Raw genomic sequence first — 15508 nt, forward strand, 5'->3', positions numbered from 1 at the left:
ACAGGAGGAGTAGCAACATTACCACTCAGGCTTTGTAGGTAATGGTAGTGGTGATCAGTGCTAATGCTGCACAGAAGAGGTTGGCCATCCAGTGCAGATAGAGGATGAATGATCCCATCCTTGCAGCCAGGGTATGGCAACCAACTCAGCATTCTAAACTCACACACTCAAGCCCATCACATTCACTAGCATCTCATTCCAGCTCCAGGGACATCATCACCCATTCTCACACACATACCCTCACACGTCCATCTGGCCTCATTCCCTCTGAGACTGCCTCCTCAGTCCACACCATCTTGAGGTCACTTGCACAGATCAACATGTGCAAGTTTTAATGTTACGTTTCTGGGCTCCTAGCACAGTCTGCTGATAATATCCAGCCTGTCAACACCAAAGCAGTATCCAGGAGAACACCCAAATAGGTCACTCCAGACCTGAATGCTGGAAGCTAAAAGGGAAGACCATGGATCTTTTAGGGCTCCACAAAAGTACTCCCAAGGAGGATACTCCAGTAGATGGTGCAGCAGATCAGGCAGGGACTCTTGCTGCAGAAACTAGCCTCTCTGAGGGTATTGCCCTATGTGTGGCCGAGCCAGACAAAATTCCTGAGAGCTACGAGAGTTTTGTCCTCCCAGGAACAATGGCCCTGCACACTTCCCAGGATGTGAGCAAGTTGATTGTACTGCTCCGGGACAAGGGCCACTCAATCCTTGATGTTGAAGAAAAACCTAAGCCTTCTCCCTGTGTCCTTCATGAAAGCTAAGGCACTGAACAGTGGAGTGAGAGGAGGATACATGTCTGTCTCCCTCTATTGGTCCACCTACAGTGCGACATAGTGTCGGGTCCAGTGACTGTAGGAATTATCCCTAAACTGCCAGTGGCAGGGATAGATTTCCTACTTGGGAACGATTTGACTGGCAAGGTGTTAGCATCCCCTATAATTCTAAACCAGTCAAGTGTAAAAAGAGAAAATAAATAGCTGCAGGAGGATGTTCCAGGGAAGTTCCCCAATTGTGTAGTGACCCAGTCCCAAGCTAGACAGGCAAGCTAAGATGAGAGGGAACCAGTGCTCAGCTGGATGAGCTGGAGGCTAGGTTAGCAGAAACCCTTTTTTCAAAAACCTGTCTGATGAGGATGAGGTGCTCAGCCAAGCCTCCCTGAATGAAGCACAGCAGGCAGATCCTGAAGTAAAACACATACCACAGGCTGCCTACTCTGAGGCAGAAGCCACCCAAATCCCTGAGTGCTACTACTTGCGAGATGGCGTAGTAATGCAGAAGTGGAGACCCCAGAGGAGGCCTGCAGATGAAGAGTGGACAGTACTCCACCAGGTTGTAATGCCCACAAAATACCGTCAGGAGATTATGAATATAGCCTGTGCTTCCCAATGGCTGGACATGTGGGTACCCGAAAAACTTTAGCCCACGTAAGCAAGATCATATACTGGCCTCGTCTCTGGTCTGATTTGGCCGAGTACTGCAAAACCTGCCATGCTTGCCAGATTGCACAGAAACTCCAGTCCACAATTAAACCGGCCCCCCTCAAACCCATTCCAGCATTTGATGAGCCCCTTGACTGAATACTGATAGACTGTGTGGGGCCGCTACCCAAAACCCAGACTGGCTATCAATGCCTGCTCACCATAATGGATTTAGCCACCCGATTCCCCAAAGCCATTCCCCTCAAGGAGATCACCAAGGCCATGATCAAAGGGCTAGTCCAGTTCTTTACCCAGGAAGGCCTCCCAAGAAAAATCCAATCGGATCAGGGAATCAATTTCATGTCTCAAGTGTTTCAGGAGGTTGTAAGCAGCTTAGAAATAACACAGCTGAAGTCCCTAGCGTATCACCCCCGGGAGGACTAGAACAGTATCACCAGACCCTAAAAACATGATTAGGGCCTACTGCTCCAAATATCCACATGACTGGGACAAGGAGTTAGGTTTCCTGCTGTTTGTTACCAAGGTCTCCCCGAATTAGTCCACTGGCTTCAGCATGAGCATGGGCTTGAGATGTGGGGCCCCCTGAAGCTACTAAAAGAGAAGTTTCTGGAGCCCAAGGAGGACACCTCCATGTTGGAGTATGTCCCCATCTTCCAGGAATGGCTTTTCAATGCCTATGCAGTGGCCAAAGAGCATTTAAAAGCTTCCCAGCAAACCATGAAAAAACAGGCAGCCGGTCAGCCAGAGGGTGGAAATATCTGAGGGCAGCCAAGGAGGAGGGGCTGGAGGATCCTCTGGTTGAACCCCCGGCTACCAGGCTGGCCTAAACCGGAGTCTTGGAAAACTTAAATGCCCAGTTAACACACCTGACCAAAGAACAACAGGAAGATGTGGCCACGCTGCTCAGAAAATTTAAAGAAATCTGTAAGGACCAACTAGGGTGTACCACCCTAACAGTGGACATGGGAGCCATCCCACTGATAAATCAAAACCCCAATGGCTGATCACCGACAAGGGTCAGGGAAGGCAGGAAATCCAGTATATACTGAATAATATAGTTGAGCCTAGCAAGAGTAATTGGAACTCCCCCACTGTACTGGTCCTGAAGATGGATGGATCAAAATCGCTCTGCATTGACTACCCTAAAGCAAATGGGGTAACCAGGGTGGACACTCATCTTATCCCATGCCTTAAGGATTGTATAGACAAGGTGAACCACACAGCCTATCTCAGCAAAATCAGCCTTTTAAAAGAGTACTGGCAAGTACCCATGAGCTCCAAGGCAAGAGAAATCTTGGCCTTTGTCACCTGAGATGGCCTATACCAGTGGCCTATGCCTTGAAAATGCACCAGCAACCTTTCAACTTTGACAAACCCGGTACTAGCTGGACTCAGCAATTGTGCAGATGATGACTTGATCATTTACAGCGACACATGGAGCTACCACTTACACCACCTGGAGGCAGTGTTCCAGGGTCTGAAAAGGGCAGACCTTGTATTGAACTTGGCTAAAAGCGAGTTCGCAAAGACCAAGGTGACTTATCTGGGACATGTAGTAGGACATGGAAATGTGCTACCCCATGTAGCCAAAGTACATGCCTTAGTCGATTTCCCTACTCCCAAAAGCCAGAGAAATCAAGCATTTCCTAGGGATGTTCTGATTCTACCAAAAGTTTGTCCTGAATTTTAGCACCCTATCCACCCCACTAACAGATGCACGAAAAAGAAATTCAAAGATCGTGTTGTCAGAGACGCGCCAAGAGGTTTTTAAAACATTAAAAGCCATCTTGGTATATGAACCCATACTAACTGCCCCAAACTTTAGTAAACCTTTTAGGGTGGCCATTGACACCAGCGATCTAGGGTAGGAGCCATCCTACTCCAGGAAGATGATTCCAAAGCATCCAATTGTATTTTTTTCCAAAAAGATCAATGAACACCAGAAAAGGTACTCCACAGTCGAGAAAGAAACCCTGGGTCTCCTTCTAGTTCTCCAGCATTTTGAAATCCATGTTCGCCGTGGGCACTGAGAGACCCTAGTATACACAGACCACAACCCTTTGGAATTCCTAGAAAAATTCAAGACGACCAATGGCAAGTTGTTCTGCGGGTGTTTCTTGCAGCCCTTCAACCTAAAAACTACCCACATTTTGGGAAAGAACAATGTCATTGGTAACATCCTATCCTAAGTTTAAACCCTCAGAATATAGCAGGGAACTGACACTGCACCTGCTAACTGTGTTTTCGATTTTTAAGTGTACATGAGAGCATGAATGTATATCTCTTTATTTCTTTAGTTTTGTTGCAAGAAGACGTTAAAAAAAATGAAATAGAATTCACTTTTTTCCCAGAAGACAGAAAAAATGTCATGTCTATTACTCATGAAAGAGGTCATAAACTGTTTAAATCAAATCTCTCTTTCTGCTTATTTAAAAATTGACTTTCCGGACCAAAAAACATGGCTACCACAGGTCACATGATTTGCAAGTTGGCTACAGTTCTGGAAACTTCCAACAGTAATTAGAAGATAAAGCTCAATACACATTCTTGTGGAATCTCAAACCTATTATTGCATGGATCCATTACAATCAATGAAACAAAGGAGCAGTAGACAGTTTGTCTTCCCAGCCTAGACTGATAACAAAGAGAGACAGAGAGTCATCGAAAATCATTATACCTGTGAAGGTGCTAATAGCCACCATTTATCTCCTCAGATGAACAATGGATTTTGACCAGAGACATAGAAACAGATTGTTAGCCTGGAACTGACTCATCAATGGGCAACACCACATGACCTAAGCTCCTTTGGCCTTTGGAAAGTTTTAATGTTACATTCCTGGGCTCCCAGGGCAGTCGGCTATTAACATCCAACCTGTCAACACCAAAGTAGGACAAGCTGACAACAAAGCCTGCCTCAAGCCTAAACCTCTTTGAAACCTGGTTCTCTGAAATATTCCTGCCATCACCTGTAGGGTGGACTAAATCTCTGTATACCAACTTCATCTTGCTGCGTTGTCACCAACTTTGAAGGAATTCTGCAACTCCTGCTTTCAGCTAACGAAACCGGTCTGAACCTAAACTCCGACCGAAACTCCTCACTGGGCGCTAACATTCTGGACACTGTCATTCACGTGAACTAATATCCATAGCTTTGGGGAATTTTTTCAGTTTAAGTTATTCCTAGTTGTAAAACTCTTTTCTTTTCTACCTCCATCTTGTGTGTTTGTATGTGCATGCAGTTGCAATGATAATCCCCTGGATTTGAATGTATGATTAAACAATGCTTCTGATTTAACCCTAAAGACAGTTTGCTGTGAGCCACTTTAAAATTGACTTCACAAACAGAAGGTTTGGGGAAACATGTTACAGTCTGTTTCGAAAAATTTAAACACCTCTGCTTATGGATAGATGCTGAGAAAAATAAAGGGATTCTGTTTGTCTCTCTACCCTGTCCACAACAGCAGCAAGACCTGGACAATATTCAGGTTTGGGCTGCTAAGTGACAAGTAACGTTTGTGCCACACAAGTGCCAGGCAATGACCATCTCCAACAAGACAGAATCCAACCATCTCTCCTTGACATTCAATGGCATTGCCATCGCTGAAATCCCCACTATCAATATCCTAGGGGTTATCATTGAGCAGAAACTTAACTTTACCAGTCATATAAATACTATGGCTACGAGAGCAGATTCTGTGGAGAGTAACTCACTTCCTGACTCCCCAAATTCTGTCCACTATCTACAAGGCACAAGTCAGGAGTATGATGGAATACTTTCCATTTTCCTGGATGAATGCAGCTCCAACAACACTCAGAGCTTGACACCATCCAGGACAAAGCAGCCCCTTGATTGGCACTCCATCCACCCTGTCTCCTCTTCCTTACACTAAGGTTGCTTTGGATTTCTAGTAACAACAGCTGTACTCTCATGATGGCAATGTTGTGGAGGAGGCAGAAGACCACTACAAACTTGAAGCCATGGTCTCATGGTCATTGGAGGGCTTTCCCCAAAAGGTTCAGAAATTCCAACTGTTGCTTCATCATGCCAATGGTTTGTTCCCTGATGTTCCTGGGGTGACTCCATTGCTCATGTTATACAACCACTGTACTTACATGGTTGATTGATGGAGGGGGGCCATCAGCTTTTGGAGAGCCTTTGTCCCTGGGAAATCCCCTTGGTTGTTCTTGGAAGTGTGAATATGGCAGTAACAGCAGACTTCATCAGAATGAAGGTATTATGGCTCTTTCCAGGATAGCAAGCATCAACTGACATGATATATTGCGCTAGGCTACATACCAGCTGCATGTTGATGGAATGGTAGCCCTTGTGGTACCTATACATCACTCTGTTAACATTAGTGGGGGGTGGGGGAGCCCTACAGAACCATGTGCATGCAGTCAATGGTGTTGTGCATCATAGGGAATCCTGCTTTCCTGGCAAATTCACATTTCTGTTCATCCTGCTTCTCTTTCCTTAGAGAATATGTCATAAAATCACCTCTCTTGACATACAGAGCCTCTATCACTTCCCAGATATATCAATGGAAGGCCTACAGGGAGATATTGGATATGTTGCCTGCTCCTGTCCAAAAGGAATTGGTCACATAGAAATTTAATGTCACAGTGATCTTAAATGGCCACTGGCAGCACCATCATCATCCTGGTCTGAGGTTCTAGATCAGGTTGGTGAACCTGAGTCGCTCCAAGCAGAGCTCCTGGCTCAGAGGGAGGCATGAGAAGTGCTCTTGGAAAACCAGTGGTTCATAGGGGAAAGCCTGCTGCCTCTTCCCTCTTCACAGATCTTCCCCTCTCTGCTGCTTCTTCCACCATTTGTTGGTCATGTTGCAGAGCCAGAGCCGACTTCCACAAACTTCTTCATAAAATACCTTAACTGCAAGTCAGATTCCTGTCCTTTTAGTGGGGAAGGAGTTCCTCACACAGCTGAACACATGGGGAATCATTTGCGATGTGGCAGAAGTGGCCTGCAGCATGACCTGTACCACTTTATGTCTTTGTGACTCCCATAGAGTTAGCACTAGCAATGCAATAGAGCCCAGGTAATGGCCTTATCAGCAATTCACAGGTACAGATCATTTGTTTAAGGTCTTCCTAAAAATGTTAACCAAAGCTTTATTCACTGCTTGCAAGGTAGTCACCTTTTTTATTCTTGGAATAAACATTGCACTCAGCAACTTCTTTTGCATCATCTTCTATCTTTGAAATTATTCCTTCCTATGAAATGGATGACTTTCCTGATCAGGCATTGCAGAGTTTTGAAGGCAATTGTCAAAGTTACTTGTTGACACGGGTCCTTCCATGTTTAATGCATAATAATGTCTAAAGTTGGCATGGATGTATTTATGATCCTGTTACCAATTTGCATTTTTAATGATTGTGCAAATTAAAAATGCAAATTTATGCCATCTGCTGCTGGCTTCATCTTTCACTGATCTTATTTGTATGAATTATGCAAGGCATTGAGGGTTGTTTGCTGGGGTGCTATTGGCCCTGTTGAATTCAAACAGATAAAGCCAGTGAAGGAAGTCAACAGCATCTGAGGTTGTAGGACAAGAATGGATTGACAATGGAGCAGCATCACAGGGTAGCAATCGAAAATTTCAGCCAGTGGATGAGAAGCAAAAAACTCCTCTTTCCCCAAAGTGGATTGCCTTTGTAGTTCCTTCCTTTCTGACCTCACCTGCCTCTGTCCTCAGCCACTCCAGGGCCAGTTGGCACTCTTTGTTGATTTATCACCTCTTAGGTCAAGATTTTCCAACCTTGCTGTGGCAGCACTCACCACAGCGGGTGTGGTGGGCCAGCCAAAAGTCCATTGACCTTCAACAGACCAGAAGATCCTGGCAGTGAGCAGGGTCAGAAAATCTCGGCCTTACTTTAAAAGCACAAATAGCATTTCCGTCATCTGCCTCCAACCTTAGCTATTCTCAGGGCTCTTGACCACTCCTTGGTTGTGGGAAACTGTTACTTTCTAAAGTGTTCCAAGAGTTCAGATTTGCTAAATGAAAATTATTTAGCAAATACAAATAAAATGAGCTTTTTTAAGCAGCTGATTTCCCACCTCCTCTTCCTTTAAAACCCACCTTAAAACACTCTTTGGCCATATTTTTGTCACCATTCCTAATATCTGGTGCTTTGGTTCAGAGTCAATTTTTGCCTGATTCTACTTCAATGAGGAACTTTGGAATGTTTTTCAGCATTAAATATGCTTTTTTAAAATTTGATCATGCGATGTGGGCATTGCTGGCTAGGCCTGCATTTATTGTCCATCCCTAATTGCCTTTGTGATGGTGGTGGTGAGCCTGCTTCTTGAATCGCTGCAGTCCATGTGTTGTAGGTACACCCACAGTGTTTTGGAGGGAGTTCCATGATTTTAACTCAGCAACAGTGAAGGAGCGATGATATAATTACAAGTCAGGATGGTGCGTGGCTTCGAGAGGAACTTGTAGTTGGCGGTCTTCCCATCCCCTTGTCCTTCTAGATGGTAGAGGTCACGGGTTTGGAAGGTACTGTCGAAAGAGCCTTGGTGAGCTGTGCATCTTGTAGGTGGTATACACTGCTGCCACTATTTGTTGGTGGTGGAGAGAGTGAATGTTAAAGGTAGTGGATGAGGTGCCAATCAAGGGGCTGCTTTGTCCTGGATGCTGTCAAGCTTTTTGTGCTTTGTTAGAGCTGTACTTCTCCAGGTAAATAGAGAGTATTCGATCACACTCCTAACTTGTGCCTTGTAGATGGTGGACAGGCTTTGGTGAGTCGAGAGGAGATTTACTCTCTGCATAACTCCCAGCCTCTGACCTGTTCTTGGCAAATGGAGTGCAGTTGAGGAAACTGAGTGAAGACTTGGAGTTTGGTGAGTAGGGGAGATCGGTGAAGGGGCAAAGGAGGTGTTAGTTTCCTTTTACTTTCTTTCTCATCCTATAGAAATTGGTTTGTGCTCTACTACAGAGAAAGGAGCTAGGTGTTTGGTGAGTATCTGGTAAGTAGGTAAGTTTTATTCTATCCCTAAGGTTTACAATTATATGCAAATTGGTGGTAAAGTTAATAAAATATATTAAAAAAGCAACATAAGTAAGTGACAAACATAATTAAGTAATTATTTAAAACACATTATGCATAGAAGGACAGGTGATGAGGTGATGTGCCAAGGCTGCAGCATGTTTGAGCTCCTGGATAACACTGTGATCCAAGGCAAACATATCCGCGGTAAGTGTTTGCAGTTCAAGGAACTTCATCTCAGAGTTATTGAGCCGGCAGCTGGGCTACAGACTCTGCGACTCATTAGGGAGGGGGAAAATTACCTGGATGCTTTGTACAAGGAGGCAGTCGCAACGCTTAGGATAGGGCCTTCTGATTTGGTCAGCGGTCAGCAGAGGGTGTGACTGTGAGAAAGGCAGGTAAGGGGACCCAGGGGGCAGAAGTATAGGAGTGTGAGCCTCTGTAATTGTCAAATAGGTTTGAGGTTCTCTCAGCTTGTTTGGATGAAAGCAGGGGCTGCAGGATAAATGAGCAAACTGAACTTGGCACCATGGTACAGGAAACCATTCAAGTGGGGGGATCATAAAGGGAATGTAGTGGTAGTAGGGGACATATAGTGAGGGGGGATCAACACTGTTCTCTGTAGCAAAGAGTGAGAGTCTAGACCGTTGTGTTGCCTGCCTGGAGCCAGGGTTCGGGACATCTGCTCAAGGCTGGAGAGAAAATTGCAGTGGGAGGGGGAGGATCCAGTTGTCATGGTCCACATAGGTCTAATGACATAATTATAACTAGGAAAGAGGTTCTGCGTAGAGAGTATGAGGGGCTAGGTACTAAATTGAAAAGCTGAACCTCAAAGGTTATAATCTCTGGATTATTAATTCAGCCATGTGCAAATTGGCATAGGGTACATAAAATTATAGAGGTGAATACGTAGCTCAAAGACTGGTATGGGAGAAGTAGGTTCCGGTTTGTGGGGCATTGGCACCAGTATTGGGGAAAGCGGGGGCTGCACCATTGGGACGGTCTACACCTGAACCAAGCTGGGACCAGTGTTCTTGTGAACTGCATAAGTAGGGAAGTAGAGAGGGTTTTAAACTAAATAGTGGGGGCAGGGGATCAAATGTGGAAATATGTGGTATATCAAAGAGTAGAGACAAGGTAAGAGAGGATAATAGTAATATGGAAAATGAGTGTTGGAGATTGGCAGGAAGAGACAGAGAAAAAAACCTAAGAATGCACAAATAATCAAGACTAAATATCACAAAGATAATAAAAAGACTAAATTGAAGACACTGTATCTGAATGAGCATAGCATTCATAAAAAAGTACAGAAATTGATAGTGTACATTGAAGTAAATAAATATAACCTGATAGCCATTACGGAGATCTGGCTGCAAGATGACAAGGATGGGGTCCTGAACATTGAGGGGTATCTGACGTTCAAGAAGAATAGGAAGCTAGGTAAAGGTGAAGGGTACCACTGTTAATCAAGGATGGCATTTGTGCAATAATTAGAGATTAGCTTGGTTCAGGGGATCAGAATATAGAATCGGTTTCAGTGGAGATGAGGAATAGTAGGGAAACAAGCAACTAGTGGGAGTGGTCTACGGGCCCCCTAACATTAACCAATGTAGGACAAAGTACACAAGAAGAAATATTGGGTGCTTGTGATAAAGGAAAGGCAACAATCATGGCTGACTTTAATCTACATATAAACTAGAAAAATCAGATTGGCAGTAGTAGCCTGGATGAGGAGTTCATAGGATGCTTTTGAGGTCGTTTCCTAAAGAAACACATTCTGGAACCAGCCAGACAGCAGGTTATATTAGACTGGTATTGTGTAATATGACAGGATTAATTAATGACCTCAGAGTAAAGGCAGCGACCAGTAGGTCTAAGACTAGTATTTTAAACTTAAATAAGGGCATCTATGTGGGCATGAAAGCTGAGCTAGTGGAAATGAACTGGGATACCAGGGGAGGGGATAGATCAATAGAGAAGCAGTGGTAGACATTTAGGAGGATTTTTCAGAATACTCAGTGTAAGTATATCCTACTATAAAGAAAGATTCTAAAGGGAGGACCCACCATCCATGGTTAACTAAAGAAGTTAGGGAAACCATCAAACTTAAGGAAAAAAACATGTAACTGAGCAAAGATAAGTGGCAGGTCAGATGATTAGTCATAATATAAAAAACAGCAGAGAATGACTAAAAAGTTAATCAGGAAAAAGACATTAGAGTATAAGAGGAAGCTAGTTAGAAATGTAAAAATGGATAGCAAGTGTCTCTACAGGTATTTAAACAAGAAAAAAGTAGGTAAAGCGAGTGTTGGTCCTCTAGAAAGTAACAATGGGGAGTTAATAGTAGATAATAAGGAAATGGTGGATGAAATGAACAAATATTTTGCATCTGTCTGCACTATAGAGGATACAAAAATGTTCCAGTAAAGCTATAAATCAGGAAGTGGAGGGGAGAGGGGAACTTGGTAAAATTACAAGGGAAGCAGCACTGAGCAAACTGATGGAGCTGCATAAGTCTCCGTGTCCAAATGGACTTCATCCTACGATATTAAAAGAGGTGGCTAAAGAGGTATTAGATGTGGTGTTAATTTTCCAAAATTCCCTGTATTCTGGAAAGGTTCCAGCAGACTGGAAAGTAGCAAATATAATCCCTTTATTCAAGAAGGGAGGGAGGCAGAAAACAGGAAACTATAGGCCAGTTAGCTTAACGTCTGTCATGGGGAAGGTGTTACAGTCGTTCTTTAAAGAGGTTATAAGAGATTATAACCGGGCACTTAGAGAAGCTCAAGGTAATGGGGAAGTGTCAACATGGTTTTATGAAAAGGAGGTCATGTTTAGCCAATGTATTAAAGTTCTTTGAAGGAGTAACATGTGTGGTCAATAGAGGGGAACCTGCAGACATACTGTACTTGGATTTCCAGAAAGCATTTAATAAGGTGTCACATCAATGTTTATTGTGGAAAATAAAAGCTCATGGTGTAGGGGCTGGCAGAAAATAGAAAGTATACGTAAATGGGTCTTTGTCTGATTGGCAAGATGTGACGAGTGGAGTCCCACAGGGGTCTGTGCTGGGGTCTCAACTTTTTACAATTTACATCAATGAGTTAGATGAGGAGAGCGAAAGTATGTTGTGAAGAAGACATAAGGAGTTTGCAGATGGATATAGGTAAGCTGTGTGAGTGGGCAAAAATCTGGCAGATGGAGTATATTGCAGGAAAATGTGAAGTTGTTCACTTTGGCAGGAAGAGTATAAAAAGCAGAGCATTATCTAAATGGAGAACGACTGCAGAATTTTGAGGTGCAGAACAATCTTGGTGTTCTAGTGCATGAGTCACAAAAAGTTATTATGCAGGTACAGTATATAATCAAGAAAGCTAATGAAATGCTATCCTTTATTATGAGAGGAATTGAACATAACAGTAAGGATGTTATGCTTCAATCATACAGGGCATTGGTGAGACCGCGTCTTGAATACTGTGTACAGCTTTGGTCTCCTTATTTAAGGAAGGATGTAAATGCACTGGAGGCAGTTCAGGGCAGGTTTACTAAATTGATACCTGGAATGAGTGGGGTGTCTTATGAGGGTAGGTTGGACAGGCTCGGCTTGTTTCCACTGGACTTTAGGAAAGTGAAGGGTGACTTGATTAAAGTATGTAAGATCCAGAATAGTCTTGACAAGGTAGCATGGAAAGGATGTTTCCTCTTGTGGGTGAGTCCCAAACTAAAGGGCACTGTTTTAAAATTAGAGGTCGCCCTTATAGGACAGAGATGAGGAGATTTTTTTCTCTTAGAGGGTTGTGCGACTTTGGAACTCTACCTCAGAAGGTGGTGGAGGTGGGGGTCCCTGAATATTTTTAAGGCAGAGGTAGATAGATTCTTGTGAGGCAAGGGAATCAAAGGTTATCAGGAGTAGATGGAAACGTGGAACTCGAAACACAATCAGATCAGTCATGAACTTATTGAATGGCACAGCAGGCTCAAGGGGCAGGATGGCCTACTTCTGCTCCTATTTCATATGGTCATATATATGGCTAGTCCAGATCAGCTTCTGCTCAATGGCAACCTCCAGGATGTTGATTGTTGGGAATTCAGTGATAGTAATGCCATTGAATGTTACTTAAATGCAAGCTGATATTTGGGATTTTTACCTAATTTAGGAGAAAAAAATTTACAGAACTTTCCCTTGGGTTGAAACTACTATCTACTGGATTTGAGAATAACTTTGTGAGTACAGCAAGAGTTGTGGAAACAATTTTTTACCATATCCATCTCAGATTTCTCAAAAGAAAATCAGTGGAGATGGGCAGGAAATCTAGGCCAATGGCTAGCTTAGAAAGGGAAAACTCGAGTTCTCTCTCATGACTGCATAATTTTCTTCTTCTTGAGTTCTCTCCCTTGCCTGAAGGCTACAACCTCCAACCCAGATGAAGCAAGGAGGCAGGTCCTAAATTCACCCCAGCCAGAACAGGGATTGAACTGCGTGTTGTTGGCACCAATCTGATCCATACCAGCTGGATACTCAGCCAACTGAGCTAACCAGTCCCCCAAGGAGCCCAAGTTGCTGTGGCAACTTACACTTTTACATGCCTGTTACAGGCAGGAGCTATGAACAGTGATGGTAGATGGTTTTTTCTTGGTAGATGGTAGATTTCTTTCCACCACATTGCTGACCAGGAATCTCTTCCACTCTTACTGCCTGCCATTAGCATACATTGGAAGGATATACAAGTTGATACTCAACCTGTTTGGCCATGTTATTAATGTATCTTCCTTGGCTATGGAGCCTTGGAGTGGGACTTGAACACAGATCTTCTGGATTAGAAGAAGATACACTACACACTGCGCCACAAGGCCTCCACTGCATGATTTGGGTACTGTGCCCATCATGGTCAACACTCTGCCAACACTCACTCTCAAGATACATACATGGAATGACCACTTTGATGTGGCAGGAACTGTATCTTTTAGAAATGGTAGAAAATTGCAAATTTCAATTTAGTGATAGGCACATGAAATAATATATTACTGGAGCAACACAATACACCAATACATGGACCAGCATAAGGAATTACATCCTATAAACCTTAGAGATATTTTTTGTGCTTTTTTAAAAATTCATGGAATTTTGCATCCCTGGCAAGCATTTATTGCCCATCGTGACCTAACTGCCCTTGAAAAGGTGGAACTGACACCTTGAACCACTGCAGTCTGTGTGGTATAAGCACACCCTCAGTGCTGTTAGTTAGGGACTTCCAGGATTTTGACTTAATGGTAATGAAGGCCTTTGTTGAGGCCGGTATTGAAGTCAATGCTGGATGGTCTGTCCAGTTTTATTTGTGTTAAAACATTTTTGTAGCAGTTTGATATAACTGGATGGTTTACTAGGCCATTTCAGAGGGTAGTTAAGTGTCAATGACATTGTTGTGGATCTGGAGCCACATGTCAGCCAGAATGGGTAAGGATAGCAGATTTCCTTACATAAAAGGCATAAGTGAAGTAGACTGGTTTTTATGACAATCATGCAGTTTCATGTTCACCATTCCTGATGCTAGCTGTTTATTTCATTTATCAAACTTAAATTCCTGAACTGCTGTGGTGGAATACTTCTTACCTGGTAAGACATTTCCTCATTGGAATGTTATATGCTCCTATTATGTTAATAAGCAGCTTGATGTCTCCATCAGACAAGGTCTGGGCAGGTACTTTCTTTCTCTCCTTACGCATTGGCCTCAATGCTTTTCGAGGCGTAATCATATTTATCAAGGCAAGACTTATTTGGCTTTAACACAGGGAACAATATATGGTAATAAGTTTAGACATCTGTTGTTGATAGCATTCAATTCCAACACATGAAAGTATACACATTACAATTTTATTTTGATCTTTAGCTTTTATTTTTCAATATGAATAAATTGTTAGTGGAACCTATTTTTAGTGAATTCAGACATAACAACCTAATTCTCACAATTTTTTTGGCAGATACATGGTGAGAAGGGGATGGAAGATTGTTTAGGGATATGGTTTGTTGCATTCCAACCTCCTGCAGTGATCTCCCATTTTCCACTCCGTGGGGCTAGGGTCATTCAAATATATGTAAAAACCTAATGAGAACATTATGTCCTTCAATCCATATGTTCAGCACTATAAACTTATCCCAGAAATGATGCCACATGCATAAATGATGACACAAAGATTGGCCAGGTGGTTAACAGTGAGTTTGAGTGTCTTGGGCTACAGGAAGATATAGATGGGATGGTCAAATGGGCAGATAAGTGGCAGATGAAATTTAACCCTGAAAAGTGTTAGGTGATACACTTTGGAAGGAGTAATTTTACAAGGAAGCATTCAATGAACGGCACGACACTAGGAAGCACTGACGACCAAAGGGACCTTGGCGTGTGTGTCCATAGATCACTGAAGGCAGAGGGGCATGTTAGTGGGGTGGTGAAAAAGTAATATGGGACACTTGCCTATATAATCGAGGCACAGATTTCAAAAGTAGGGGAGGTCATGTTGGTGTTATATAGAACTTTATTGAGGCCACAGCTGGAGTACTGTGTGCAGTTCTGGTCGCCACATTGTAGCAAGGATGTGATTGCACTGGAGGGGGTGCAGAGGAAATTCACCAGGATGTTGCCTTGGATGAAACATTTAAATTATGAAGAGAGGTTGGATAGACATGGGTTGTTTTCGTTGGAGCAGAGAAGACTGAGGGGCAACCTGATCGAGGTGTACAGGATTATGAGGGGCATGGACAGGGTGGATAGGGAGCAGCTGTTCCCCTTAGTTGAAGGGTCAATCACAAGGGGATATAAGTTCAAAATGAGGGGCAAGAGGTTTAGAGGGGATGTGAGGAAAATTTTTTTACCCAGAGGGTGGTGACGGTCTGGAATGCAATGCCTGGGAGGGTGGTGGAGGCAGGCTGCCTCACATCCTTAAAAAAGGACCTGGATGAGCACGTGACACGTCATAACTTTCAAGGCTATGGGCCAAGTGCTGGTAAATGGGATTAGGTAGGTCAGGTATTTCTCACATGTCAGTGCAGACTCAATGGGC

At 43.4% G+C, this 15508-nt stretch overlaps 1 protein-coding gene across 1 annotated transcript in view; it reads right to left on the reverse strand.

Annotated features, from left to right (window-relative positions):
• LOC121289681 (protein CC2D2B-like) overlaps positions 1–15508 on the reverse strand; it is a 365202-nt gene that overhangs the window by 202765 nt on the left and 146929 nt on the right. The window contains exons 27-28 of the mRNA XM_041209305.1: positions 14064–14231; positions 1215–1299 (exon numbers count right to left, since the gene is read on the reverse strand). Coding sequence (XP_041065239.1) covers positions 1215–1299; positions 14064–14231 — 253 coding nt within the window. The remainder of the gene's footprint in view (positions 1–1214; positions 1300–14063; positions 14232–15508) is intronic.

The sequence above is a fragment of the Carcharodon carcharias genome, chromosome 17, assembly GCF_017639515.1.
Source record: "Carcharodon carcharias isolate sCarCar2 chromosome 17, sCarCar2.pri, whole genome shotgun sequence".
Lineage (NCBI taxonomy): Eukaryota > Metazoa > Chordata > Chondrichthyes > Lamniformes > Lamnidae > Carcharodon > Carcharodon carcharias.